The sequence below is a fragment of the Toxoplasma gondii genome, chromosome XII, assembly GCF_000006565.2.
Source record: "Toxoplasma gondii ME49 chromosome XII, whole genome shotgun sequence".
Classification (NCBI taxonomy): Eukaryota; Apicomplexa; class Conoidasida; order Eucoccidiorida; family Sarcocystidae; genus Toxoplasma; species Toxoplasma gondii.
Genome location: NC_031480.1, coordinates 3,520,122 through 3,544,697, shown reverse-complemented (window position 1 = coordinate 3,544,697; position 24,576 = coordinate 3,520,122). Strand labels below are relative to the sequence as shown.

Here is a 24,576-nt window from a genome sequence, read left to right as displayed (position 1 = left end):
GATCCGTGGGCATGGATTCAAAAGCAGATTGCCATGGAAGAAAGAAGATTTACCGGGACGTCCGTAGAGGCAAGACTCTTTCTTGGCAGACACATGAAGCTGATTGACTACTTCCAATCCGGCTACCCGTGCGCGCGAGCCTTTTTTCTTTTACGGTAACCGAGAAGAACCGACTTTGAGGACTTTACAATTGTGAGTGATGGCCACTGGCGTCTGACTACGGTTTAACAGCAGCCACCTAGAGCCTGTGTGTCTAAATTGTCTGAATTGTCAACTGCACCGACGATTTACAAGAGTCCGCTGCTCGCCGCTTAGCAGCCCAGGACAAGACAAAACAGATCGAGGAAGACCGACAAGGGCCGCCACAAATCTTCTCCGTTCTTTTCCTTGCTGCGCGAAGGTTGTCTGGCAAAACGAGCCGACTTAGACTCTTCTGTTCAGACACGTAGATTTTCGAAATGTGGCGCCTAGGTTCCACTCTTCGTTGGTACGAGAGACCTGGGCTTGTGTCGTCACTTTCGTCCGTCCGTAGGTTGCCGTCGCCATGGGGGTTTCCTGTTGAGCGGATCCCGTATTCTTGGCGGCGAGGCGGTTTGCGCCGGTCTTCAATTGCTGTGAAACAAAACTTTGGAACGGGCATTTAAAAAGACCATTCCGAATCGGCATTTGTCGTCTTGAACCAAGTCTGTTGTGGCACTCGCGCACGCTCACGCCAGCAACACTACTACCAGTCGCCTCTTTGGTGAATGGATGTGGTGACGTGGTGAGCGCAACTTCTTGTCGCTGGCGTGTTTCCCAGCGGGAGGGGGGCTGATTGTTTCTGATTAGATCTTGGCGGGCTTTGGCGGTAAATCGAGAGCCTCTCTTTTTCTAAGGAGCATTTTCGCAGCGGTTTTCGCGGATGGCTCGGAACTTTGCAGTCGAGACTCTTTTGCCGCCGCAAAAATTACAAATAGAATCCGTTCGACTCGGAGCGGTGGTGACAAATATCGTGTACATACAGTTCAGTTTGGCTCGTCCCCTCCACACTACGTGCGCGGTTGCTGCTCTAAATCCGTGTTCTCTGCTTTTGATTCTTACTTGTTTCCATGTAATTCGCTGAGTTGGCTCGAATATCTGCTTATTTTTCTAAAAAGGCCCTTGAAATCTGTCTAGCTCCCGTGATCAGCCGTTTTTCGTGAAGGACACTGGACGGCGGCGTTGTCTGGCCGCCGTGGAACAACAAACCGCCGACTGCTACTTCACACGTTTACCGCGTTTTTCCACGCTGGCTTGTCTCCCGAACGAACGGACCGACCTTCTGCGGGGTCAAACGTGCATGAATTCCCGACCGTACCTCTCTTCCGACATGTAGACTGGACTGCGATCTATGTGACCGACTGAAAAAAAGTTCCAGAACGCGTAGGTCCGCGGTTCAATTTTTGGATTTCGAGTCAGCGTTCGCCTACCCCTTTCCAGCGACCCAGCACTCCTCGTTGAACTTTCTGGGCTTCGATTACCCACAACAGTGACGAAAGGCTCGACGACCTCAACCTCCGTTGCTTTTTTTCTCGTATGGAAACTAAGGTCGTCGCTGGGGAAACCTGTTCGTTGGCCAACTGCACAGAGGCGCGGAAGCCCCTCTGAACAACGGGAGCTCTGAACACGACCGGCCACTGAAAAGAATTTGGCGCAGAGCCGAATCTACGAACAAGACGCTTTCGCAAGCGGGGATAAAGAGTCCCATTCTTCCTCCTGTTGGCGCCACGGCCCCCCCCTTAACAGCCTGGCCAGGTCCAACGAACGGCGACACTCTTCGCGTAAAGGGATTGTCCAGCACTTAGCATCCAGTTGTGTGACACTCTCACTCATTCTTTCATAACTGACGCTTCTTCTAAGGTTGCCCTCCTTCCGAGGGCGAAGTCTTGACCCAGAGGAGAAACGATACGACGCGTGGTGTCTTGGGTAAGTTCCCTGCTCCAAACTGTCGAAATCGGGACCCCCCTGGCTGAAAACAGTCGGCTGCTGTCTAGGCCGAACGAGCATTTGTTTAGCTTGATCTTGAACATTTCGCTACTTTCCCCGGTCTGTTCGACCGTCGTAACCTTGCTCCGTGAATCAGGTGGGGTTCTTTACCTGTGTTCGTCACTTGCCATGTGCGAAATGCACACTCAAATAATCACCCATCCGCAGACTACATTTCGAGTCATGAACTGTGGACGAATGAACATTCGGGTATTTAAAGCTCGAATCTCAGAAACTAAACCTAGATTCATCAGAGATGTCCGTGTCTGTCGGTCAAGGGTCGACGCCTGACGGGCCTTCTTCCGGACGAGCCCCTTCTCGTGTGTTACATTGCAGAGCACACCGTTGGTCGACCGCTGTGTTGAGTTGTGTGAACATACAAATGTGGATTTGCTTCTTTCTGCCCACGACGTTGCTTCCTGTCTCCGGGTCACAGCGGTGCCCGGACCTTAGCCTTCTTGCTAGCTGTCGAACGCTGTGTACATGTTGTGGTGTCTGCCCTGATGTGGGGGAACGGCACATCCAGTTTAGGCACCTCCCTCGAAGGCGGTTAACAAAGAAAAGTACTCCACAGCAGTTGCGTGTTGTGCGTTTTGGGTTCAGGTCAGACTTGAAAACTAAAACAAAAATGACGGATGAAGCGGCCACTCGCACCGGAACACCTGTCAGTACACTGGACGGCGGCAGCAAGTTCCCCAGTGCCGCGTCTCCGCCCCCGTCCTCGTGCGCTTCCGAGCCAGATTCCGACTCATTCTCGTTGTCGTCCCACCATTTATCGGGAGACCCCGGAGGGTCCGACCTTGCCAAGAAGAATGTGTCGGAAGAGGATCACGGGTCGGTCGCCGCCGCAAGTCCCGAGAGTTCTGGTTCTTCATACTTGCAGGGGTTGTCTGCCGACGCGGTCCTGTTGTCGCATGTTCCCCTCTCTCCCACGCACGCGCCTTCCAAGGACGAAAGGCTTCTTCTCTCTCCGGCCCCTTCCCTCTCTATTCCAGAGGCTGGAACATGTTGTTCGTCTGTTCTCCGGTCCGCAGGTCCACGTGAGCCGAGAACTGTGAAAACGCCTCCTTGTGCTGCAGCATGTGCGCCTCAAGAGAGCGGCGCCGTCGCGTCCAGGCTGCCGCGCGGGTCTTCTCAACTGCCTGACCATCACAGGCTCTTCGCTGTTGGTCCCCGCCATGGCTCTTCGCCGCCGTCCCTCTCTCAGGCGCCTTCTGTGGCAGACGAAGTCGAGCAACTGGACGAAACGTGTGGCGAGCCACTGGAGGAAGCGAAGGAGTCTCCGTCTCCCGAGCCGGCGCCGCCGACGTCGGGGGACGCTCGGGTCTTCGAGACCCCGCACGCGGGCCAAGAGGCCAGCGAAGACGTGGAAGACGAGCCCTCCCTGCTCGCGTCTCCAGGCACTTGTCCCCAGACGACCCGGACGGGGACTCCCCCGCCTGACGAGGAGGATCTGGGGAGTCACTCGCGCTCGCTGTCTCCGTCATCGTACAACGCGAAGCTGGAGCGGTGTCCCAAGGTGGTTGGCGTCCGCTTCGATAAAACCCAGTGTCGGTGGCTCGCTGGCATCAGCATCAATGGCCGGACGATGAACAAGTACTTTCCGGTCTACAAGTACGGCTTCGATGGCGCTCGCAGAATGGCGGTAAACCACCGCCTCGCGTGTTTGCGAAATCAGGGGAAGGCGGCGGCCGCCGCAGCTGCGGCAGCTGCAGCTGCTGCAACCGCGTCGGGGGACGGGGTCGGCGACGAGGAGGAGGGGCGACCGCGGAGACACTTGGTTGGCGGAGACGGATCTCCGAGTTTGGATCGCGCTCGCGAACGCTCAGAGAAGACCAGTCTGTTGTGTGGCAGCTCAGTGACTGGGTCTGGAGGTGGAGAGAGACGCTGGAGGGCAGAGAAACTCGGGGTCGAAGGCGCAGGCCCGGGAACCTGGAACGGGAGAACGCGAGGCGTGTGGCGACGCCGCCCTCTGGAAGACGAAGACTTTGAAGGCTCTCACGGAGTTGAAGAAGAAGACGAAGGAAGCGACGAATTCGACGGCCGCGGGAGTTCGTACGGCCACTTCTCTCAGGGCTCTGCGTACGGCAGAAGCCGAGGCGGGGAGCGGGGGCGTCTGGGGGCCTGGGGGGTCGGGCGCAGCGGAGCCCGAAAGGGGCGAGAGGAAGAAGACGAAGACGAGGGATTCGAAGAGAAAGAAGAAGTGCAGGAGAGAAAGCGTGGACCGCTCCGGAATTCGGATGCCGGAGACAGAGAAGACCCAGAAGAGGAGGACGAGTACGACGAGGACGAGGCAAGTGGGACGGCGAGAGGGGAAGACGACGGCTATGGACCTTCGAGGGCGACAAGAGGGGGCTGGGGAACAAGGCGACGAAGTCGCCTGCGGGGGAAGGCTTCGCCTCTGTCTTCTCGTGGCGGGAGGACGGGGAACACGAGCATCTATCACACGCGAGGGAGCACGCTGCGAGAAGGTATCGGAGGAGACGACCGCAACTGGGACGAGGAAGACGAGGGACGCCTGCGCCGAGCACGGAACGAGGGAGACGACGACGGAGAGAAGAAAGACGATGACGCGCTGACTCTTGACGCCTCGCCACGCAGCGCCGGTCGCGGCTGGGGCTACAGTAGGGGCAGCCGAGGCCGTGGAGGGGGGCGAGGACGAGGCCGAGGCGCCGCGGGGATGAAGGAGCGCATCAAAGAGGAAGAAGAAAAAGACGACGGGTACTACGGGGAGAAAGGCAGCGGAACGCGAGCGTGGTCCAGAAGGCAACTCGGAGCGAGTCGAGACGGAGACAGAGAAGATGGCGGGCTCGATGAAGAAGAAGAACTCACTGGAGGAAGCACAGAGGAGAATGCCGCCTTCGCCGACCGCCTACAGCCGTGGCCTCGAGGTAAAAAAGGCACAGTTCAGGTGATACAGAAAGAGATGCAGTCGAACACCATGCGCGACTAAGAGATCATCAGGGCAGTCTGGGATCTCTGGCGTGTCACGGTGTGTAGTTGGATGTTGCGTCCACTCCTTCGTATTGTGGAAGAGTTCCCTTTGCGTCTTTCTTTCCAATAAATCCGAGAACACCAGAAGCTACGCTTTGTACTTCACCTCGAGTAAAATCAGGTCTCTCGGTTTCCACAAACCACCTTCAAAAGTCAGTGGCCGACTCAGGAGATATACAAGTCAACTCGACATGCAGGCAGCCGTGCATGTCTGGTTGACTTGGAAACGTCGCAGATGCCCAAGTGTGTGTGTTCTTTCGCAATCTGTATTCCCGAAGAACAGAGGCTTTGTATGTTGCTGGGCGTGGAGGAGGAGGACTCGTCTTTGGTAAGAGATCCACCTCGTCTGCGGTTTCTCTTCTTTCCTTCTTGTGTCTCAGGCTTGTGGTGGTCTCGGGGTAACAACCGGTGGTTTGCCGCCTACTCGCGCGACGGCGTTAAGCGTTACAAGACGTACACGCCGAATAAGCATGGAGGGATGATGCGGTCCTACCGTCTGGCTTGTGCCTTTTTGGCTGAGGCGCGGCTGCAGGAGGCTCAGGAGGCGGAGCGGCAGGAGGCCCAGCGCAGCCTCAAGGCGTTCTCTTCCTACCGCAGTGTGTCACCTCTAGAGCGAGGCTTCGGGGGCAGAGGGCGAGGTGGATACACGCGAGTCAGCTGCTTCCGTCCCGGGGGTCGCGGGAGAGGCGGGAGGGGGGGGAAGGTGAGTCGGTGGGAGGAGAGAGAGTGCGACCAGGAGGACGGCGAAGAAGAGTTCAAGGAAGAAGAAGAGGGGCGTCAGGAAGGCCTGCATCCGGAGTCCGGCGCCGAGGGTGGAACGCTGAGTGGCGAAGAAGAGAGAGACGTATTGGACGAGGGGCGCGTGCGGAAGCGGAAGCTCGGGCAAGACAGCGACGCGGGAGAGAGTGTGGACCTGTATCGGGTGAAGGAAGACATCGACAGAGAAGAGCGAAACGGTTTGGAGCCGAGGGAGAAGAAGAGCAGAACGGACGAGGCAGAGATTCAAGATGAGGATGAAGCTGGAGAACTGAAGAAGGACGAACAAGAGGGGGACGCTCTCGGGACGGGTGAGAGCCAAAAGATATGTAAAGCGATTGCAATACACAGCGCCGACACGCTGAACCAAGAAACCGACTCCGCCGAGACTCCGACCTCGTGGACCACGGGCTCCAATCTCCGCCGGCGCCCGGTTCCGACCTCGTCCCCTGGAGACAAGATGTTCACCAGAGGCATGCTGTCCGCGGCTCACGCCACCTCGGACCGTCTCTCTTCTCGCTCGCCCCACAACGGGTCCTACCTTCGCCACGCCTCCTCTCCCGGGGCCTCCCACGGCGGGAGTGTGGCGGGGCCTTCGGCTCCATCACCGCTGCTCCGCAGTCGGCGACCCTGGGGCTCTTCGGGCGCGGCCTCGGCGGGACCTGGAGACAGTTGGGCGCGCGAGGCGGCGCAGCTGCCGCTCTACGCCGGGATGCAGTACGACGCTGTCTCCAAGTGTTTCCGGGTCAAGCTCCAGAGCCACCGGCGGGCGTTTTCAGTTGTGCGACGCGGGGTGAGAGAGGCGCATCTTCTCGCGGTGGAAGCTCTGAAGAACGACGGCTCTCTTCAGGAGGAAGATGAGGAAGACTTCAGGGCGTTCTACAGGGGCCGTCCCCGCCGAAGCGGCGCTCCCGGGCCTGCAGGGCGCCCTGGAGGTCCAGGAGACGCCGAGAGGGGACGACCGCGGTCCGCAGGTCGGATCCAGGACGAGGGCGAGGAAGGGTATCGAGAGATGAGATCGGGGAGGTGCAGAGAGCGTGAAGAAGAGGGAGCGTTCTCGACTGTTGGGGGCAGGGAAGGCGCGCCTTTTCGTGACTCTCTGTCGGCGTACGGCTCGGCCGGAGCCAGTTTCGGCGGCTCGCATAGCGTGGTCACGCGAGGGTCGAGCTACTATGGGAGCGCACATGTGTCGAGTTCTTTGGGGACCAGCAGCCGCTACGAGAGAGGCGGGGAGACGTTTTCGCGGGGGTACGGATCTTTGAGTCACGGGGCTGGGGCCGATTCGTACGGCTCCTTCTCGAATGGATTGGCAAGTCGTCGCGTGGAGGGGAGACATGCTTCCCAGAAAGGCGTCGGGGCCTTTTCCGCTTCGCTTTTCGACGAAGACGACGACGACGCGTTCGCGCCTCTTGGCGGCCTGGCCCTGACGAAGAACGCGATTTCAATTTGTCTCACGGACCTCAGAGACGCCTGTCTCGCGCTGTGCTTCTCGACCGTCGCGGAACAAGAGGAAAGACGCCGGATGGTCCAGCAGCACATTTTCCACGTACAAGATGCGGGGCGGAAAGAGATGATTTTACCCTACCTCCACCTCTTTGAGTGTCTCCTGCTCCTCAACCAACTCCCGCACGAGATCGAAGTGCCTGCCCAGCGCATTCTCTTCAGCGCCCTCGACATGCATGCAAGAGCCGCCGTTCACACGTACTTCCCAAACTACTTCCGCAAACTCGCAGAGGGAAGGACAAGAGAAGAAGACAGACCTCGAGGCAGAGTCGCCGGCCGCGGAGTGAGCCTCGGGGTGGCAGGAGAAGCGAAGGCTCTCGCGGACGAACTCATGCTCGACTCCGAGGACGCTGGGTTTCCGAAGTGACAAAAGTGATTCACGTGGAAAGGGAGCTTTGATAGGCTCGAGTTTCTGTTCGACGCGGGCCAGTTGGCTGAGGCGAATCCCCAAATTCAGGAAACAAAGCAATGCAAAGTCGAATCCAGGAGTCAAATCGTGAGTAACGCCGGGAGCAAAGCAGCGGCACATGCAAGAGGAATTTGACTGCTTGCGTATCGGCTGGAATGTCCGCTGGAGCTGAGTGAGGGAACTCGAGGCCAGGAGAGACAACAGGGAGAGGCGACATACTGTGAGCGGTTTCTTCTGGGACCTCGGTCGAGACGCACATGCGCAAAGGAAGAGGCGAGGCATGCAGGGTGGTACGGGGCGCGGGCGGTTTGGTGTGGGTCGAAAGAGAGGGATGATTCGAGAGACCTCTCACAGTCGTGATGAAATACATGGTTTTTCAAAGGCCGGCATTCGATTGAGGCTTCGCAGAGAAAGAGGCGGTGGAAACAGGAGGAAGAGTTAAAATCATGCTGCACCGGGTTCTGTGGCAGGTTCAAAGGCGGCTTTTGCCAGCGTAGATGAGGACACAAATTCGGAAGGTGGTGTGACCTTTCTCGGAGGTTCCCGTTTTCCAGAAGTCTTCTTTCTGCGAACACAGAAACATGAGAAAGAATGCACATTTTCTTCCGCTCCAACTGCGACGACGCGGCACCTCTTGTGTGGACGAAAGCCTACCATTGCAAGCGAGTCCTGCGTGGACATCGCGTGTAGACGCTCCGCGAAGTCAGGGAGAGAAGTTTTCTTTCGCGGGCAGACCTTTGGATCTCGCTTCTCTTGTTTGTGAATGTCTCAGCGCCTCGATGCTCTGAGGCCGCAAGGAGAAGCGGAAAGAGGGTGTTTCTGTCTTGGGGGCAGCGTTCGTTGTGTCGATGCTTCTTGGAAAATGGAGGGAGGGGTAGACCTCAGATGTGCAGCACTTATTTCACATAAGTTACACTCGAAATGCACACACGGCTACTTGCTTGTCGAGCGGAAATACATTTTGTGTTTAACACATCGCTTTCTGAGGAGTATATACTGCGAGCTGGAGCTTGCTTCTTGCATTCGTGGTCTTCGTCCACTTTGGCGACATGATAGGAGAAGCAAAAAATACACGCAGCTCCGTTGACGTTCGAATGTGTCAGGATGTCGGGGACAGTTCGCAAGAATGAGCTAACATGTTATGCCCTGGCTGCAGAGCTCGGGGGGGAGGGGGGGAGTGCGTTACTTGTCACATCACCTTTCACCGTCGGCAGTCTATCTTTCGACAACGTTACGCATTTTTCTCTCTGGCGCCATGGAACTGGATCTCCCCTCAGAGGAATTTCGCGAGAAAAACAAGGGGCTTTGAATGGTTAGCACGCGGCTTGAGTGTGTGTTGCTAACGCACCCTTCTCACTTTGCATGTTTGTTTTGACTCCGTGTAAGAACAGTAGTTAAACATGGACAGGTTCGGAGGTTAACGGTGGAGGGACCTTCTGCGTTTACTTCCTGCGACAAAAGGAAAATATCTGCGCCTTTTCGGGCGACTGGTGCCATCAGAAGTTTTTCTTTTTCCGGTCATATGGCGTTCCCATGTTTCCATTTTGGCATTTCACTAGCCAACTGCTGCGCGCTTTGCCGTGTTTTTGATGGTTTCCTGAACAACACGGCAAACCACGAAGGTTGGGATCGCGCGGCGGAATGCCGTCGTTTTTTAACTTTTGGCAACAAGTTTTTTCTTTAGACTCGAGGAGCGACGAATGCCTGTGTGTGTGTATGTGAAGCACGAAGCGTGACACTGTAGTGTCCGGTGCCAGTCTCTTTTTCCACTTTTAGTCCTTTTTTTCTCTCGTGTGGTTAGGTCCGATGACGAAAAGACGCGGCCGCTTTTTTGCGCGTTCGAGTGCGTCCTGTTTGGGTTTGATGCCCAGGCGAAAATACGCAGAGGTAGAGGATTTGTGTGATTGGGGACAGGCAGAGAGGCGCACAAGGTGGATGGTTCCTCTGGAGGTGGAATTGTTTTGAATCGCAGCGGCGTTTTTGTGACATTCCATGTCGCAGCGGATTTAGACGGCTCTTCGGAGTCTCTGGGGGAGGTGAAATATTTTAGCACTCGTTTTCTGAGTCACAAGCTAACGCGTTCAGATACTTGGGTTTACTGATTCTCGGGGAGTCCGGGCAGAGCACCGTTGGTGCTAAAAAGGGACACTTAGATGCTTTTTGTAAACGTGCCGTTTTGCGTGCGTGGCAACGATGCAAGTTAGCACAGCGGGACCGGAAGTTCGAAGACTTATTTCTTGATGTCATTATAAAAAGAAGCAAAATAAAGAGAGACAGTGAGAATGTGTGTCGCTCCAGTTTTCCTCGTGTTCGTGGGAGTTTTCTTTTTGGCGTTTTTGAGGGCGTCGCTTTCCGTAGAGCGCACACTCCGATGGACAGCAGCCCCGAGCTTTTTCACGTGATAGATCACCAGTTCCATGCGCAGTATTCTTGGTTTTGTTCTTTGTTTTCCCATAAGCAACCTTTCTTTGCCGTAGGCGAAACTGAGCACTGGTAAATGGTTTTCATTCTGTGCCGTCACGTCAAACGAGGAATTTGTATTGAAGAAAGCAATGCCTAGCTGGCTGTTAGACCAACAGAACCGGGAACCAAATATTCTTCGAACACTCGAACGGTTCTAGAAACCCAAATCAGCATGCGAAGGCAATGCCCATTTAGGAATCTGACTGGAAAACGCACATTTGATTGCTCCGGACGTGGAAAATTACGGTTGTTAAAAAACCAGAGTGCGTTAGCATGCGCAGCTTTGCCGGGGCAAGATTTCCGGCGATTCTGTGAAACAAGCTCTTCAACAAACTGATTTGGGCTGCTTCACACCGCTCAACTGTGCCAAAAAGAGACAAGTTTGCTTCTCGGCACTCTTGTCTCAGGTAACATGACGGAGGTTCTTACTGACAGTCACCGAGGTGTGCTGTCCTTTGTCTTCTCTTTCGAGGCCATGTTCGCTACATGAGCACATCCTGTCACAAGAAGTCCTCGTGTCTTCCAGAATACCACCTTTTTTCGGGGAGAAGTTGTCTCTGAGTGTTTATTAGCGTTCCACGGGGATTATAGACTTCGAGTTGAGCTACTGGTTCGAATCTTGCAAATCCTTCTTTACCGGATCTGAGTTCTACTGTGTTAACACGGTTTCAAGAACACCCAGTGTATCTAGGCGTCTATTCCGGGCACTCCTCGTGTGTTACCGGTGTGCTCTAAGCTGAGTCCTCTTATGACTTTGGTTTCTCAAAGAATTGCAGGTGGCTTGCGTGAGGACCTAGAAGGCTGTAAGGCAGCGTAGACAGATTCAGCGTGCAGACCAAGCTTTTCAGTCTCAACAGGCGAAACGCAATCGGAAGAATCTTTGGCTGGATAGCAGAAGAAAAAATTTCAAACTGTCGCACGAGAAACTATGACCTTGAAGGAAAGTGTCCACCTGCGACTCCGTGATACACCAACTATTGGTTGTTCACGGAATCTCGGCACAATTGCTCAAATGAAAACAGACTGCAAAAAGCGTCCCTCCTTGCCACAGCGACCTGTCCCCATGTCTTTCATATCCCCCTTTTCCCCGACTCTCTTTGTCGTTTTTTCTGCCTTGTCATTTTCCCTCACTCGCCTTTCTGCCGCTGCACTGTCTCCCGTTTCTCTTTCTTTCTGCCTCGCGGTCGTCCCGGCTTTCTTTCCCGCTTGGCACGCTCGGTTCCCTTCTCGCTTCCTCTTTCTCGAAAGAAGACAAACGTCTAGCAGAGGGAACTCGAGAGAGGGGGCACCGAATTGGACAAACACAAAAGACTCGCAGAAGGGCAGAAGCAACAGCGACGGTTGAAAGCAAAGCAATTAACCATCAAAGTGTGTAGAGGAGGGCAGGAAAGAAGGGTCACACGAACTCGTCAAGCTTTGAGCGCTCCCCGCATACCACGGAGAGGAGCGAGTGGGGGACACTTTGAAGAGCCCCGAGATGTAAAGGGTCTAGAAAACAAAAACGCGGCAAAAAGAACGACCTCTCCACCGTTCACCCACTCTGTCTTGTCCACTTCGGTCTTAGCTGGCACACACTGCCTCCTCGTGGTTCCTTGCGGAACTTTGCTTCCCTCACAAAAAGAAAACGACAGACGAAAGGGAAAAACACTGGAGAGGAAATGGCTCAAAACCAAGTCGACAACAGAGGACGAAACAGAGAACCAACGAGAACGCGAATGTCTAAGAATTCTCAAAGTCCAACGGTTCATAACAGCGACAACGAGGCGTACGCGCTCTACTTCTGCTCCTCTCCTTCACTCTATTCTCCCTTCTTCTCCATTTTAGCTCGCTTTTCAGCCTCTTCTTCTCTGGCGTCTGCGTGTGGCTCTCGCCGTTTGACGAGAACCAACAACCTCCACGTCTCCTTCACTTTCCCTCCACGACATTCGAAGTTCGATTTTCGAAACTCCGCCTTCTCTACTCTTCCTTGCCACTTGCATTCTTTCTCGACTGACATTGGCACCTCGACTGCCTTGGCATTGTCTGCCGTCCTCTATGCGCCAAAACAGTGTCCACCCCCGCCTCAACTGGTGTTCTCTGTACAAACTTTGCGCGCGTTTCACAGCGTGTGCAAAGCCAGTCGGCAGGTGGTTTGCGCCCCAGTCGGGCGGCTGGCGAGGCCAAGAGCGCCGACCGCAGACATGCTAAGCACCAAAAGTTTCTCTCGTGCGACTTTGACTCTCACGACTGTGCCACGCACGACGAGCGACTGTCCCTGCAAACTGTGAGGACCCTCCGAAGTCCCCTACGATCGGCCTCGGCGACGGCTTCGCCCGCCTGCAAGGCCGCCACAAAGGCTTTGCTGTATGCATCAAAAGACGCATAGAACATCCTAGTAACATACGTACGCGCCCATAAATTTATATACATACATTTATACATAGATACTTCTAATAAAAGAAATGCATCTCTTTCCGAACAGACCCGCGCAATTTGAAAAGAGGCCAGTGTGTGTGTCTTCACATGCGCTTGTGTGCACAGGTTTGTGTTCCGGTGACTTTCGCGCGCACTGTCTCCCCTCTAATGGAGCACCGCGTGAAAGTGGGATTTCTGTGTCTCGAAAAAGGCCCGCCCGACTCGGTCGTCTCCAAGGGGCGCGACTCCCGCCGGAGCGCATGCAACGAGGTCCACGGCGCCTCCGACCTTGGCCGCCGCGACCGCCAAGTCGAGCCCCAGGGACTGGGCGACCCCGACGACCACGGGCCCAGGGCCCAGGCCCGGAGACAAGCGCGCGGGCGCGTGGGTCCCGGCAGGCGTCGCCATCCCGCCGGCAGCCTGTGAGGCCCTGAGCAGCGGGAGGGAAGAGACCAGCAAGGCCTGCGAGGCACAAAGAGGCCCGCTGAAGCACGGCGTCACGCCAGCTTGAGGCGGCACGCCTCCCCCTTGTTTGCCAACATTGTAGCGCAGGCCCCCCAGGTCTCCACGCTCTTTTTGGCCGAGTTTCTCCTCGTCCGCGACGCACCCATTTCCCTCCTTCTTCCCACACGGCACAGCGCCCGGAGACCCGCGAGGCCTCTCGTCCCCGAGCCCCAAGAAGACACGCTCCTCCGGGCCCACAACGGCCCCGCACCGGCCCCCGGCTGGAGCCCCAGCCCGCGCGGCCAGAGACACGGGGACAGCCTGACCCCTCCGCGGAGACACCACGGGCCCGTACGCCCCGTGGAGCACCAGGTGAGACGCCTGCTGAGGTAGCAAAATGTGGGGCGAAGCGGAGATGCCTGGATGGGGCAGAGACGGAGACAGAGCAGCGGGCGCAGCCGCTGGACGACAAATGCAGCAGCAGCATGCAGGCAACAGCGGTGCCCAATCAAACGCAAATTTGCGTGAGCGACGTTCGGCCAGAGCGTCTGTCAACAGGCGCCGCAGGTATCTGCCACAGACACAACGAGACAGCAGAGCAACTGGAGAAAGAAGTAAGAAAACTGCGACATGGGGAGCGTCTATTCTCGCTGTCACAAACTGAAGCCACACTGGCGTCCAAGGAGGCTACAGATCCACGCAGTCGCATGTGCGTCTTCTAGAAAAAGAAGAGTGGATGCATCACTCGGCCACAACGACAAAGACCTCGAGAAGCGCCACGAAACGAGTCACGCGAAACAAACACAGAAAACGCAAGCGCCTTTCCCTCAGGGCTGCAAGCATCCGTCTTAGATGAATCTGCACCGCACTCAAAGACACCTGCTGCTGCACAGTGATATACACAGAAAGAGATAAAGACAAACAGAAAGAAACACAGGCAGAGAGACTGATACAGATACATGGATAGAAACAAAGAAACATATAAATATGTATATATATAGACGTGAAATAGATTGAGAGATAGGCAGATTTAGATAGAGAGGGATAGAGATAAACATAGATATATGTAAAGACAGAGAGATGGACAGAGATAAATGAACACATCTTTATATATAAAAAATTTTGGACAGATAACGGGACAGGCCGATAGAGATGGACACAAATATAACTTTTGGGGAAGAAAAAAAGATTATTCAAAAGAGACCGTTTGGCAAGCAAAAAAAAGATTATTCAGAAGAGACCGTTTGGCAAGTATGTCGTTTCGTTGCATTCTCACCTGCAGTTGGGGGCGTCTGTGAACTGGAGCGCTCGACAGTACGAGAGAAACTCTGAGAAGCACGAGGGAAGGCCCTCACACAGTGCGTTGATATCCACATTCATTTTTGTGTGTGTAATCTTGCTGTACTTGTCGCGCTTCGAAGTCGCTTTCAGGCCTTGCCATGGCAAAGAACCTCGAAGAAAATAAATGAGGACGTACCCCAACCCCTCCAGATCATCTCGACGCGCTTGCTCTATGCCTAACGGAGAACAGACAACAGATACACTCATGCACTACATATATATCTGCATATATATATGTATATATATATATATATATATATGTGTATGTATATATATATATATATATGTACGTATATTTGGAGTATGTGGGACACATGCTTGCGACGGAGCTCAACATGCCTGAAGAGCCTGCCAAAGAACCGACGAAATGGGACTGTCGCGTCCGACAACAACACATGCAGGGAGGCGCAGGAACCTCCACTTTCCCTTTCAGATTTCTGCCCGCATGCATCCCTGTTTACGTATATATATACATATATATATTTATATTTATATATATATATATATATATATATATATGTACGTACATATGCACACAAGTTTGTGGATACGCATCTCTATATGTGCAAGCATGTACAGGGGTATGTGTGCATGTATATACGCATGTGAATATGCATGTATGCATGCATGCGTACCGAGATGAGTTGCCAGTGAAGCATATCGAGCAGTTCCAGTGAGGTTTTTCCCTTCTTTGTAGACGATGTGTCTGCCGCTGTGGTCACGGAACTTCTTCGCAAGTCCGAAGTCGATGAGATAAACGACATTTGCGTTTTCACCCCGGCCAACGAGAAAGTTATCCGGCTTGATATCTCGATGGATGCAGTGGTGCTTGTGGATGTATTCGATTCTGTCTAGCTGCGAAAAACAGACGAAACACCGCCAAGGCCGTCTTGGAGAGAAACGCGGAGCTCCACGCTAGCGGCTCTGCCCTCCTGTTCTTCACCTAGAGATGCCCAGTCGCCGTGTGAAGGCGCTCGGAGAACCACGCAAACAAGCACCCGTTGGGGGGTGAATGTACAGCGCGTGTCATTTCGAGAAATTCGCGAAAATCTTGGCTTTAACGCGCGGATAAACATGCATGTTCGGCACACCGAAGAACTACAAACTGGACTCACAAATGTGCAGCCCCTGGGACCCCATTTTCACCTCTCGCAAGTTCAGTCTTGCACGGTCCCATCCGCATGCAGCTACAGACTCACAGAGGAAATGAGTGGATCCCCCGCAAGAAGTGGAAGGAAGGACACAAGAACACAAGAACTGCACCAGGTCGAGAAACCCAAAGAGCCAAACTTGACCGTACCATTTGAATGCCGAGATGAAGCACCGTCTCCACAGAGAAGTTCCGCTTGCAGAGGTTGAACAAGTCTTCCAGAGAGTGACCCAGACGATCGATGACCATGACATGCCACTCCCCCTCGTCGCCGTAGTGATAGCAGACCGGAACGCCAACTGAGACAAGAAAATCAGGGCAAAAATGGGAAGGTGTCTGACCGCCTCGGACCTCTCTCTGCCACGGGATCCCTCACCAGCCCTTACCGCCTCTTCTCGATCTTACAGCGTCCCTCTTCGTCCCTCTGTTTTCGCCTTGTCTGTCGCGTCTCGGGGCGTCGTCTCGGGCATGTTTCGTCCGTTCTCGACTTCTCTTTCCACGTCTGAAGGCTGCGGTGTCTCCGCACCTGAGCGAGTTCTCTACTCTGGTCAAATGCTTTTGGAGGCTCCAAAATGGCTTGCTGGGCACCTCCGTTCACTGCCTCTGGCCTCATGCGATCAACAGACAATCCATTTCTTTGAGACTGTTCCAGCCACGTCGAAGTCCAGGCGATGTTCCCTCCGTTGGCCCACACTGGACCTTTTCTGTTTCTCTCCCTTCGTCTGCCTTCCCTTGGTCTACGTCAGAGCCTCTTGTTCTCCCTTACACACGCTTGTTCTCTCTCAAAAACGACGACTTATGGTCTCCCCATGAGACATTTGTTTATCTACTTTTTTCCCTGAAGAGTTTTCCAGTACAACAAGTGAAGCAAGTGCCAGCTGAAGCTCCCGTCTACACGCTGAAGTCCCCTACACACATACACACCGTGTTTTCTGCCTGCAGGGCTTCCGGTTGCTGGGCGTTCGTTCCCGCCGACGTACCTCCGCCTTGCAGAAGGCGAATGATTTTCGCTTCGTAAATCAGCTGCGGATGCTTGGTGCTCGCGAGCTCAAGCTTGATGGCGACCTCGCGGCCGTCGCGGACATCCACGCCGTCGTACAGCGACCCAAACGAACCGCTACCAATCTTCCTGCCAACTCTGTACACTTTGTTCACGACCGTCGGCGGACTGGGCGTCTGAGCACTGCCGTTGCTCCCGCCGTGGCAGTGGTGATTCGCGGCGCGAGGGATTCCCTGGCCGCCGCCGCCCATCTTCTCCCGGGCGCTGGAAGTGAGCACGAGACGGAGCGAACGACAATAGAGAGAGCGGGGCTGAGCTCCTCCAGACGGGGGGAAGAGAGACGTCAGGGCGCGGAGCCAGGGTGCCGGAGACACCGAACACACAACAGAGAAGCAGACGACGCCGGACAATCGAAACAGCCTGTTTCGCCGGAGAGAAACAGCGGCGAACGCCTGGGTGGTTTGATAAAGGGCCAGGCGAGACGAGACTCGCGAAACGACTGAGAAGAGGAGGAGAGACGCGAAAAACAAACAGTTCGCTGCGGGTATTCAGCGCAAAAGAAGAGACGCTCTGCAAACTGGAGTCAAACTCCTGACGGCCCCGGAAAGCGAAACAGATGTGCAGTCGAAACGAACAGGTCGTTTTCGCCGGTCCTCAAAACAGAACCCACGACGCGCTTTCCCCCTTACAATCGAAAACGACGTAGTGTTTCAGCAGAGGACGAAACCGATGCTGAAACACAGCAAGCATTCCCGAAAACAAAAAAGCGCTCCAGCAAGAAGGCCGGAAAGGAGGAGCACGAAGAATAGGAGAGAATCGCCAACGCTGACACGCACTGCATATACAAGGAGAGCTCTTGGACTCTGCGAGGACGGAGGGAGGATAACACAGAACAACAGATTGGCGTCTCCCCAGAACGAGGCCTAGAGACCGCTCTGCAGACAACAAAGAGGAGGAACTGGATGGAGACGCAGGCTCCCGCAGATGCGGCCATAGAAAGAAGCTGACATGTGCTGAAGACCACGATGACGAACGACACAGAAAGAGAGAATCGCAAGAGCTACAAGGAGTCTGCGAAATCCCGAGAACAGCTTTGAAAGGCGCCCCTGGCAGCAACGTAGCCAGGGGACTACGTCGGCATAAAAACCTGCAGAGGTTTGTGCTACATTTACGCGCCGCCCGAATTGAGACTCCGGAGCCTGTCCTTTCTCTTTCGCGTGCGGGCGAAAGGCGAGAACTCGAGGAAACAGAAAAAACTCCTGCACTTGCTCAGACGTCGGAGAGAGTACGTCTGCATCTGCGCTCTTCACGTATATTTGAATGCCTGCGCGAGGCGCGCTAGACACCACAGACGCGTGAGCGTATACAGGAGAGAAGCAAAGCAACCAGAAAAGGAGTGAGGGGAATCTGCGGCGAGAACCGGTTGAACAATCAGACAAAACTTGGAGTTGACGAGCAGACGAGACGAGCCTCTCTTGGGTTCAGACGCGCCCCACCAGCAACGACGAGTTTGGAAGATTCGTCCCGAATGGACAGAAAGCGAAAGGCAGACGAACAAGGAGATAAGCGCGCAACTCCCGACTTTTCTGGACTGGAAACTCTCACCGTGTCGCACTCACTCGGAATGCCAGAGGGGAAGGCGCGCGTGACGCTCTTTGTCCCCGCCTGCGGGCCAACTCGCGCCCAGATGAGACACGAGCGAGACGGCCAGGGACGCGGCGAAACGAGAAAACACACCGCACGGACACCAGGTGCGTTCCGGACTGAACGGTTGACGGTGGAATCGGTGACAGGTTAGGGAGGAACCAAAGACACTCTGTGCCAGAGGCTCCTGGTGAACGAAAGTCCGATTCGGCTAGAGTGGACGCTCACTGTCGAATTCCGTCAAGGGAGCGGCAGTGAGCGGAGACGGAACCCGCATGCAAGGGACAAGAGAGGACTCGGGAAACGCGGCTACGGTTCGAGCGTGCATGTAGGATAAGCGCAGAAAAGGGGGAGCTGTGCGTTTTTCGGCGGACGCATGCATGCTGCAGTTGTCCAGAGTAACGCAAGAACAGCTTCGGGGGAAGCAGGAAAGCAGCCCTCCGAACTCACGCGCTTCTTCGGCAGCCTCGACGTCGTTGAGGAAACCTAGGAAGGTGCAGATGCACCTCTGAGCAAAGAAGGTAGGAGCTGGCGCGACTCCACGTTGCCCGTCCGCAAAAACGAAAACAGACCGGCGGGGAAAATCCTCCAGCCACTCCCCGCAACAAAAGAGGGAAAAGCGAGACGGAACTTACAGCCGGTGAGACACCGGGGAAGTGAAGTCGAAAGTGACGGTCCAGTTCACGGGAATCAGGCTGCGTTCGCGTTCATGGAGATCACCAACGAAAGACGCTGGGTGTATGTACACCCAAATTCCGAGCTGCAGTTGAATCAGTTGAAGCTCCCCGGCAGCTGCATAAGGAGTGAGGACTTTTGCGATCACGACAATCTGGGCGTCGGGACACGGCAACAAAGGTAAGCAACATGAACGAGAGAAACAAGACCCCAGTCGTCCAATCGCCGTTCCCGAGAGAGGCTGGTCTGTCTCAGTGGCTTGGCGCCATTTTGGCCTTGCCACACAACGCCCGCTTTCCCGAAAAAAGTGGATTTCAGGTTCCGCGGAAAGCCAAACGTTGCCAAAAGCGACATTCCGGAGGCCAGCCGCGAGACCGTCGACCTGGCGTTTCAGGTGAAACGCAACGGCGGAAAAAACGTAAGAGACGGGATCACTGCTGGTTAGAATCCCGTCTCTGAAGCCTCCTTGTCTCAACCTTTGTTTTCACGCGACGAAAATGACACGCCACGAGAATTTACCCAGCCACCAGTCGAAAGGACGGCGACACTTTTCCCGCAGGAGGGGGGAAGCGACGGCAGGAAGCGTCCAACTCGCGACGAACGGTGGAAGGTGAAATATGCAAATCGAAGAAACAGTCACGAGAGCCGCCACCAGCTACCACTACCAAAGCGCACAACCCACCGTCAAACGCGACAAGCGTCCGACAACAACAGGCTCGTTTTCCTACTGGTCACAGTCTGGGAGCACCTACGCGTTTGCCTGCTATTGGCTAGCGGAAGCTAGCACGCGGACAACGTTTTTCAACACCCCCGATGGGAGACGGGAAGAGTCGCACAGAAAGCCCGCATTTCGACTTCGCAGACTTCACCCGTGAATTCCCCACGGGGTTGCGCGTGATTGAGAACGCAAAGGAGATAAACGGGGCTTGTCGACAGAAAACCTGTCACGAGCAAAGAGATGGAGAATTCGTGCGAATAGCCACTGAGAAAAAACCACGTCTGCATGCATGCGTTCACGCGATGTCAACACACCAGCAAAAAACATGTGCATCTGGGGTCTCAAAAACTGCGGGGTGTTTTACGCACACGCCCGATAAAAGATGCGTCAGATTCCTTCGCGGGAATAGCAGACGCACTCTCGTGTGCTTTTCGCCTTAGCTGCTGGAAAACTTCCCGTTTCTGACACAACAGCAGAAGACACCGACGGCACATATTGCGGTGGCGAGTAGTTGCTGCGGTGAGGCCGTTGAGATTTCACACACTCTGTCGAGAATGCTCACTCCTAAAAATTGGAACTTCACGTAGGAAGATGCATCCCCGCCGGCTGCGTAGGGTGCCAAAAAGTCCTTTCTTCAGAAAAACTGAGAGACTTTGACTTCAAAGGTATCGGCGGAGTCGAGAAAAAACTTCTTCCTATCTCTGCTCGGCACAGTCTATGCTTAAACCTGCGACGGCATCTGGTCGTTTCGACGACAAACTCTTCGCAGACTTAATGAAGAAGGAACGGATGAGTTTCCGTTCCCAAACAGGGGACAAAAGATATACTTGAAGTCCGGTTTCCAGGTCTCCTCGTTCCCCGAATTCGTCGCTGCGACATCCAGAACGCACATAACATTTGTCATTGTTAGATCTCTGTTTTCAGCCGTTCTCGTATCCTCTATTTCGTCTTTCCACGTTGCAGACAGCGCTTTACGGTTTAGGAAACCCCTCTATTGGGGGGAAGCGTTTCTAACATGTCGGACCCGAGAAATCTGTCGTCAGCTCCGCCACCCACTTCAAAATTAAGTCGAGAGCTTCAGTTCAAGTCGAGAACTTCACTTTAGCGTTCAGTTAAATGTGCGCCCCCACTCCGGACTGTGAAAGAAAGCTTGTGTTCTCACCGCTTTCCTATCCAATAATTTTGGGACGAAGACCATCCCCTGAAAGACACACCACCCGATAGTTTGCTACGCCAGCTTCTTTGCTAGTACTAGCTCAGAAAAGTAGAAGCAACATAGAACGAGTCCGACTCATAGAAGCCGTGAGAAGCTCCTATGCCAGTCAATCCTAGCAGGCAAAACAAAGGTCGCATGTACTGAGGTGAAAGATTTATTCTGTGCCGGGTGACAATGGATTTCCAGTGTAGGTGAGGACGGCAGTTTCTCAGCGACAAACTGTTTCTATGAAAAGAAACCATTTGCACCGGGTGTGGGCCAAGCCATAGTCCGTACACAATTCTCTCATTTGTTTCAAATGTATTTTCATTGCGGGTGAAGGCACAAGAAATTCTCAGAATGGTTTCTGACGGCGCATGGGCCAATTCGGCAATACGACAGACTCTCTTGTACGTGTTCTACTAGGTGTCAGAACGAAGCAAGAGATGAAGCGAGCGTTAGGGCATTAGCGTGCGTTCGACAAACCACATGATTTGTAGAGCGTGACGGGACATTACACCGAATCTGCGATACATCTGTCTTAGACGACTGTATATTAGCGGCTAAATGTCGATCAATCGTGAGAAGTTTACGTTAGGTTCTGGTACAGTTTATGGAGATACTGCGCTGGACTCAAAGACCAGCTTCAACTCAGAACGATGACCGACATAAACGAGAGATGATGCTTGAGCAGCTCTGACCACCGTAAAGAATTGTTTCACTCAGTTCCATAATAAAGAGCTCCAACGTCTACGGTGAATGTTCAGCTCGTTCAAAACGTGACATTTTCCTTTTCTAATCAAACGCTTCTGTCGTGCACACCAGGCATCCGTGTGTAGGATAGGTCCTCGTTGTTTATATAGATGGGGATTAGTAGCTTCAGTACGACGACACAGATGCGTAAGGGTCGAGGAAGGTGGCAACGTGGTGGAATTTCCCTTTTTGACATGAAGGGACAGACTTGTACAGCCGCAGGAAATGCGTCCACAACTACATCAAGGCACAAATAGCCTATTTTGCGCGCAACGGTGTGGCTGAGAAGGATGGTCGTGTTCCGTGCCAGTGATGTTGGGAAACAAAGGAAATCCTACACACTTTACTCGGATCGGAAAGTGGCATAATTATTATAGATACAGACAGGAAGTTATCATTTACGAGCAAATCCGAGCTGCTGTGTTGACGCGCCACCAATTCCACGTGCAACACTGTTTTCTGCAGTAGCAGATTTGGTACCGCGGCTTCATGGGGAATACTGCATATCTAATGTACCGTTAACACGATTTTTCATGTTACATCTGTTCTTGCAAGATACTGAGTGTAACAAAGTAGTTCTGCATGTCTGGACACAAGGGGATGCGCAGACTCTGTTAAACCAGTCGTCTAATACGGCAGGACGCTCCGGGCACGAGAAAGCGTACAGAAAAACATGCTCGATCTAAATTCGGCAATCCTTTGGAAAAGCCGAGTTCGCATCTCAGATCCTCTTTCCTATAACTGGTGATCTTCGTGGGCTGCCATTTCTCTGCGACTTCGATTGCACTGTTGAAAAGGGACACTGACTAAGAAAACCGTGCTTCAACTGTTGTTTCCAATTTGTCTGGGTTGAAACAAAGGGTAGCTTGCCACACTTTGGAAACAACCAAGCAGAAATGGAGATGAGACCTTCGCTAGCTTCTCCAACACGAATACAGAGATCCAATAGAGACTCTTGACACTTTTAAGAAATCCCAAGTGTTCTTTCTCCAGAGAAGATCTAAGAAGCATGCGTTGCAACAACCGACCAACTGAAGGCGGGTGTACCATAGAAGTGACTCTTTGCCGGGAGAAACTTTCTCTCCGTCAATGTCAACAGCAGTTACAGTGTATGTCATCTTGCGAAAGGAATATACACGAACTCAAATCTCTACTCTTGTTGTTCGGCTTTTCCTCGTTTAACCTACATGACCGATATCAGGAGCTCTTGTACCAGACTCGGAACGGCGGTTTGGACGGGTGATGTAAGCGTCCCCGCTTAACGAAATTGCAGAGACGTTTTCGCTGTGGTGCAAAGGTGAAAAGCAGTTTTCTTCCTAAAGATGTCTGCGTAAAGGGATGGTATATTCGATGGCGCGATGGTTTATATTTGTCTGGGATTGATGGAACTATCGGACCAACATAATACCAGTCAGTTAGTCGTCTCCACAAAAGAATCAGTGAAACGGCTGTTGCTTTCAACGGTTCTCTGTGTCCCTACTCCACAGCGCGACTCTCAAAGTCTATAACCTCTATCTTTTCACAAGCGAAGAACTTGTTCTTCCGTGCAATATCCACTAGTAAGATGTTCCTTTGCTTGGAGGCATGAATTACATTGATCTGTGATCTAAGTTGATGATCGGATATGGATGTTCGACGCTACCATTACGGCTGAACAACCGGACATCGTGGCGTTCGTGTCATACGCGTCGCGCCTCTCCTCAAACCGGGATTTGGAGGCACTGTTCGACTGCAGTTGCATCCTACAGGATACAACAAACCGGTCCAAAACCCTACTATGGTTCCAAGTGGAAGAAAAACAACAAAGTCCACTTCCCTTGGAACGACTTGGTGCCTTTTTGGGGTCAGCGTGCCGGTGAGATTCTACGGTGGGGCCCGACGAATAAAGGGAGCGCATGACTCGGTGGGCACAAGCCGCGAGTCCTCTCAGATTTCCGTCGTCGGGAAACTGGAAATTTCGAGACGAATGAAGCGGACGCCATTCCGTGAACAAATTGTTTTCTTTTGTGACCCATTTCGTACCCAAACACCGCAACATCGTTCTACTTTCGAGAGACGCCCGATCTTCCGTGTGACAGTTCCAAGGGAAATCGACGGGTGCCGGAGAGGAGCAACGAATGCTTTTCCTGGGGAAACGCGGACTGGAAGGCGCATCCTCCACAACCACGGGAACTTCTTGAAGCCTACAAACTTTGGCAGGAACGCAGTCTTGTCGCTTTCTAAGAGAGAAAAATTATTGCTGGAGACGCGGTCTTTGTGCGCAAAGCGGTGTTGCTCCTTGGGGGTCGATGTGGTGGATGACACCGACCGCATTTCTCTGGATGACCAGGGCCGGCAGAAGCCAGCGATGGGGAAGAGGAGGCTTTTTCTCGGGGAAGTTTTCAGCTCTGTGTGCCGTACGGTGAAAACGAGACGGCTTTTCGGGGATTTCTGAACTCGGGAAAGGTACGCTGAAGGGGGAAGAGTGGCGTTGGGGTGGACTGTCGACTGTTGACGAAACACGCGTTTTCTGTCGACTTCAGCCCCTTAATTCGCTTCCCACACGCGCTCTGGCAACCGCAACCACGCGGTTTTTTCTCGCTTCTTTCCTCGCTTGTCTCACTCGTTGGGCAGCGGCCCTTGCTGCGGTGTTTCGTCGTTTTTTTCGCGTTTGTGAGAGACTTCCCGTTCACTTCGCTTCCTTCGGTCCCTGGGTTGCGAGGCGCGGCAAGCGAGGCCTGAACAGAGGAGGTATCTGCCGCGAGACTGTTCTTTCTTGATCGCAGTCGAGCGTTCGCGTTCTGTTTCGTCCTACAACGAATTCCTCGCCTTTCTTCTGCGCTTTTGCCCGCCTGCCCCGCGAAGTGGCTTCCAAAACGCGCCCTCCGTCAGAGAGCCAAAGTCACCTACACTTTTTCTTGCCGTTTGTGTCTCTCGCAAATCTTTTTCCGCGCGGGCGAATGGCAGAAGCTCGCTTTTCTTTTGTTGCGAGGGCCCCTGTGCCGACCCGCGTCTTTCCGCGAGACGACAGAACTGGGGAAACCGCGAATTCGACACTTCGCAATTTGCTTTGCGTGTCGAAGTCGGCGTCTCTTTTTCAAGCGCGCGAGCAACCTTCCTCACGGGGCCGGGAACTCTTCTTCCGCCGTCTGCA

General features: G+C 53.9%; 3 protein-coding genes across 3 annotated transcripts; 2 read left to right on the top strand and 1 right to left on the bottom strand.

Moving 5' to 3' along the window:
- Positions 1–896: 896 nt before the first annotated feature.
- On the top strand, positions 897–10,908 carry AP2XII5 (AP2 domain transcription factor AP2XII-5). Its single transcript, XM_018780838.1, has 3 exons — positions 897–1,944; positions 2,608–4,895; positions 5,379–10,908. The coding sequence occupies exons 2-3, from the start codon at positions 2,633–2,635 to the stop codon at positions 7,622–7,624; spliced, it is 4,509 nt and encodes a 1,502-aa protein (XP_018634976.1). The 5' UTR covers positions 897–1,944; positions 2,608–2,632; the 3' UTR covers positions 7,625–10,908.
- Positions 10,670–12,414, top strand: TGME49_247720 (hypothetical protein). The gene has a single exon (XM_002367098.2). The coding sequence runs from the start codon at positions 11,788–11,790 to the stop codon at positions 12,394–12,396; it is 609 nt and encodes a 202-aa protein (XP_002367139.1). The 5' UTR covers positions 10,670–11,787; the 3' UTR covers positions 12,397–12,414.
- TGME49_247710 (casein kinase I) lies at positions 10,846–19,463 on the bottom strand. Its single transcript, XM_018780837.1, has 5 exons — positions 16,439–19,463; positions 15,609–15,757; positions 14,944–15,163; positions 14,244–14,484; positions 10,846–13,538 (listed from the first exon to the last, which is right to left on the bottom strand). Exons 1-5 carry the CDS (start codon positions 16,707–16,709, stop codon positions 12,689–12,691), a joined length of 1,731 nt encoding a protein of 576 aa, XP_018634975.1. The 5' UTR covers positions 16,710–19,463; the 3' UTR covers positions 10,846–12,688.
- Between the last annotated feature and the right edge of the window lie 5,113 nt (positions 19,464–24,576).

Bases quoted from the DNA above. Each gene is read 5' to 3' on its own strand.
- AP2XII5 (XM_018780838.1), top strand. From the start codon at position 2,633: ATGACGGATGAAGCGGCCACTCGCACCGGAACACCTGTCAGTACACTG. The intron at 4,896-5,378 runs GTAAAAAAGGCA...CTTGTGTCTCAG, and splicing joins CCTACAGCCGTGGCCTCGAG to GCTTGTGGTGGTCTCGGGGT.
- TGME49_247720 (XM_002367098.2), top strand. From the start codon at position 11,788: ATGGCTCAAAACCAAGTCGACAACAGAGGACGAAACAGAGAACCAACG.
- TGME49_247710 (XM_018780837.1), bottom strand. From the start codon at position 16,709: ATGGGCGGCGGCGGCCAGGGAATCCCTCGCGCCGCGAATCACCACTGC. The intron at 14,485-14,943 runs GTACGCATGCAT...GTTCTCCGTTAG, and splicing joins TTCACTGGCAACTCATCTCG to GCATAGAGCAAGCGCGTCGA. The intron at 13,539-14,243 runs GTGAGAATGCAA...TGTCTGTGGCAG, and splicing joins ACAGACGCCCCCAACTGCAG to ATACCTGCGGCGCCTGTTGA.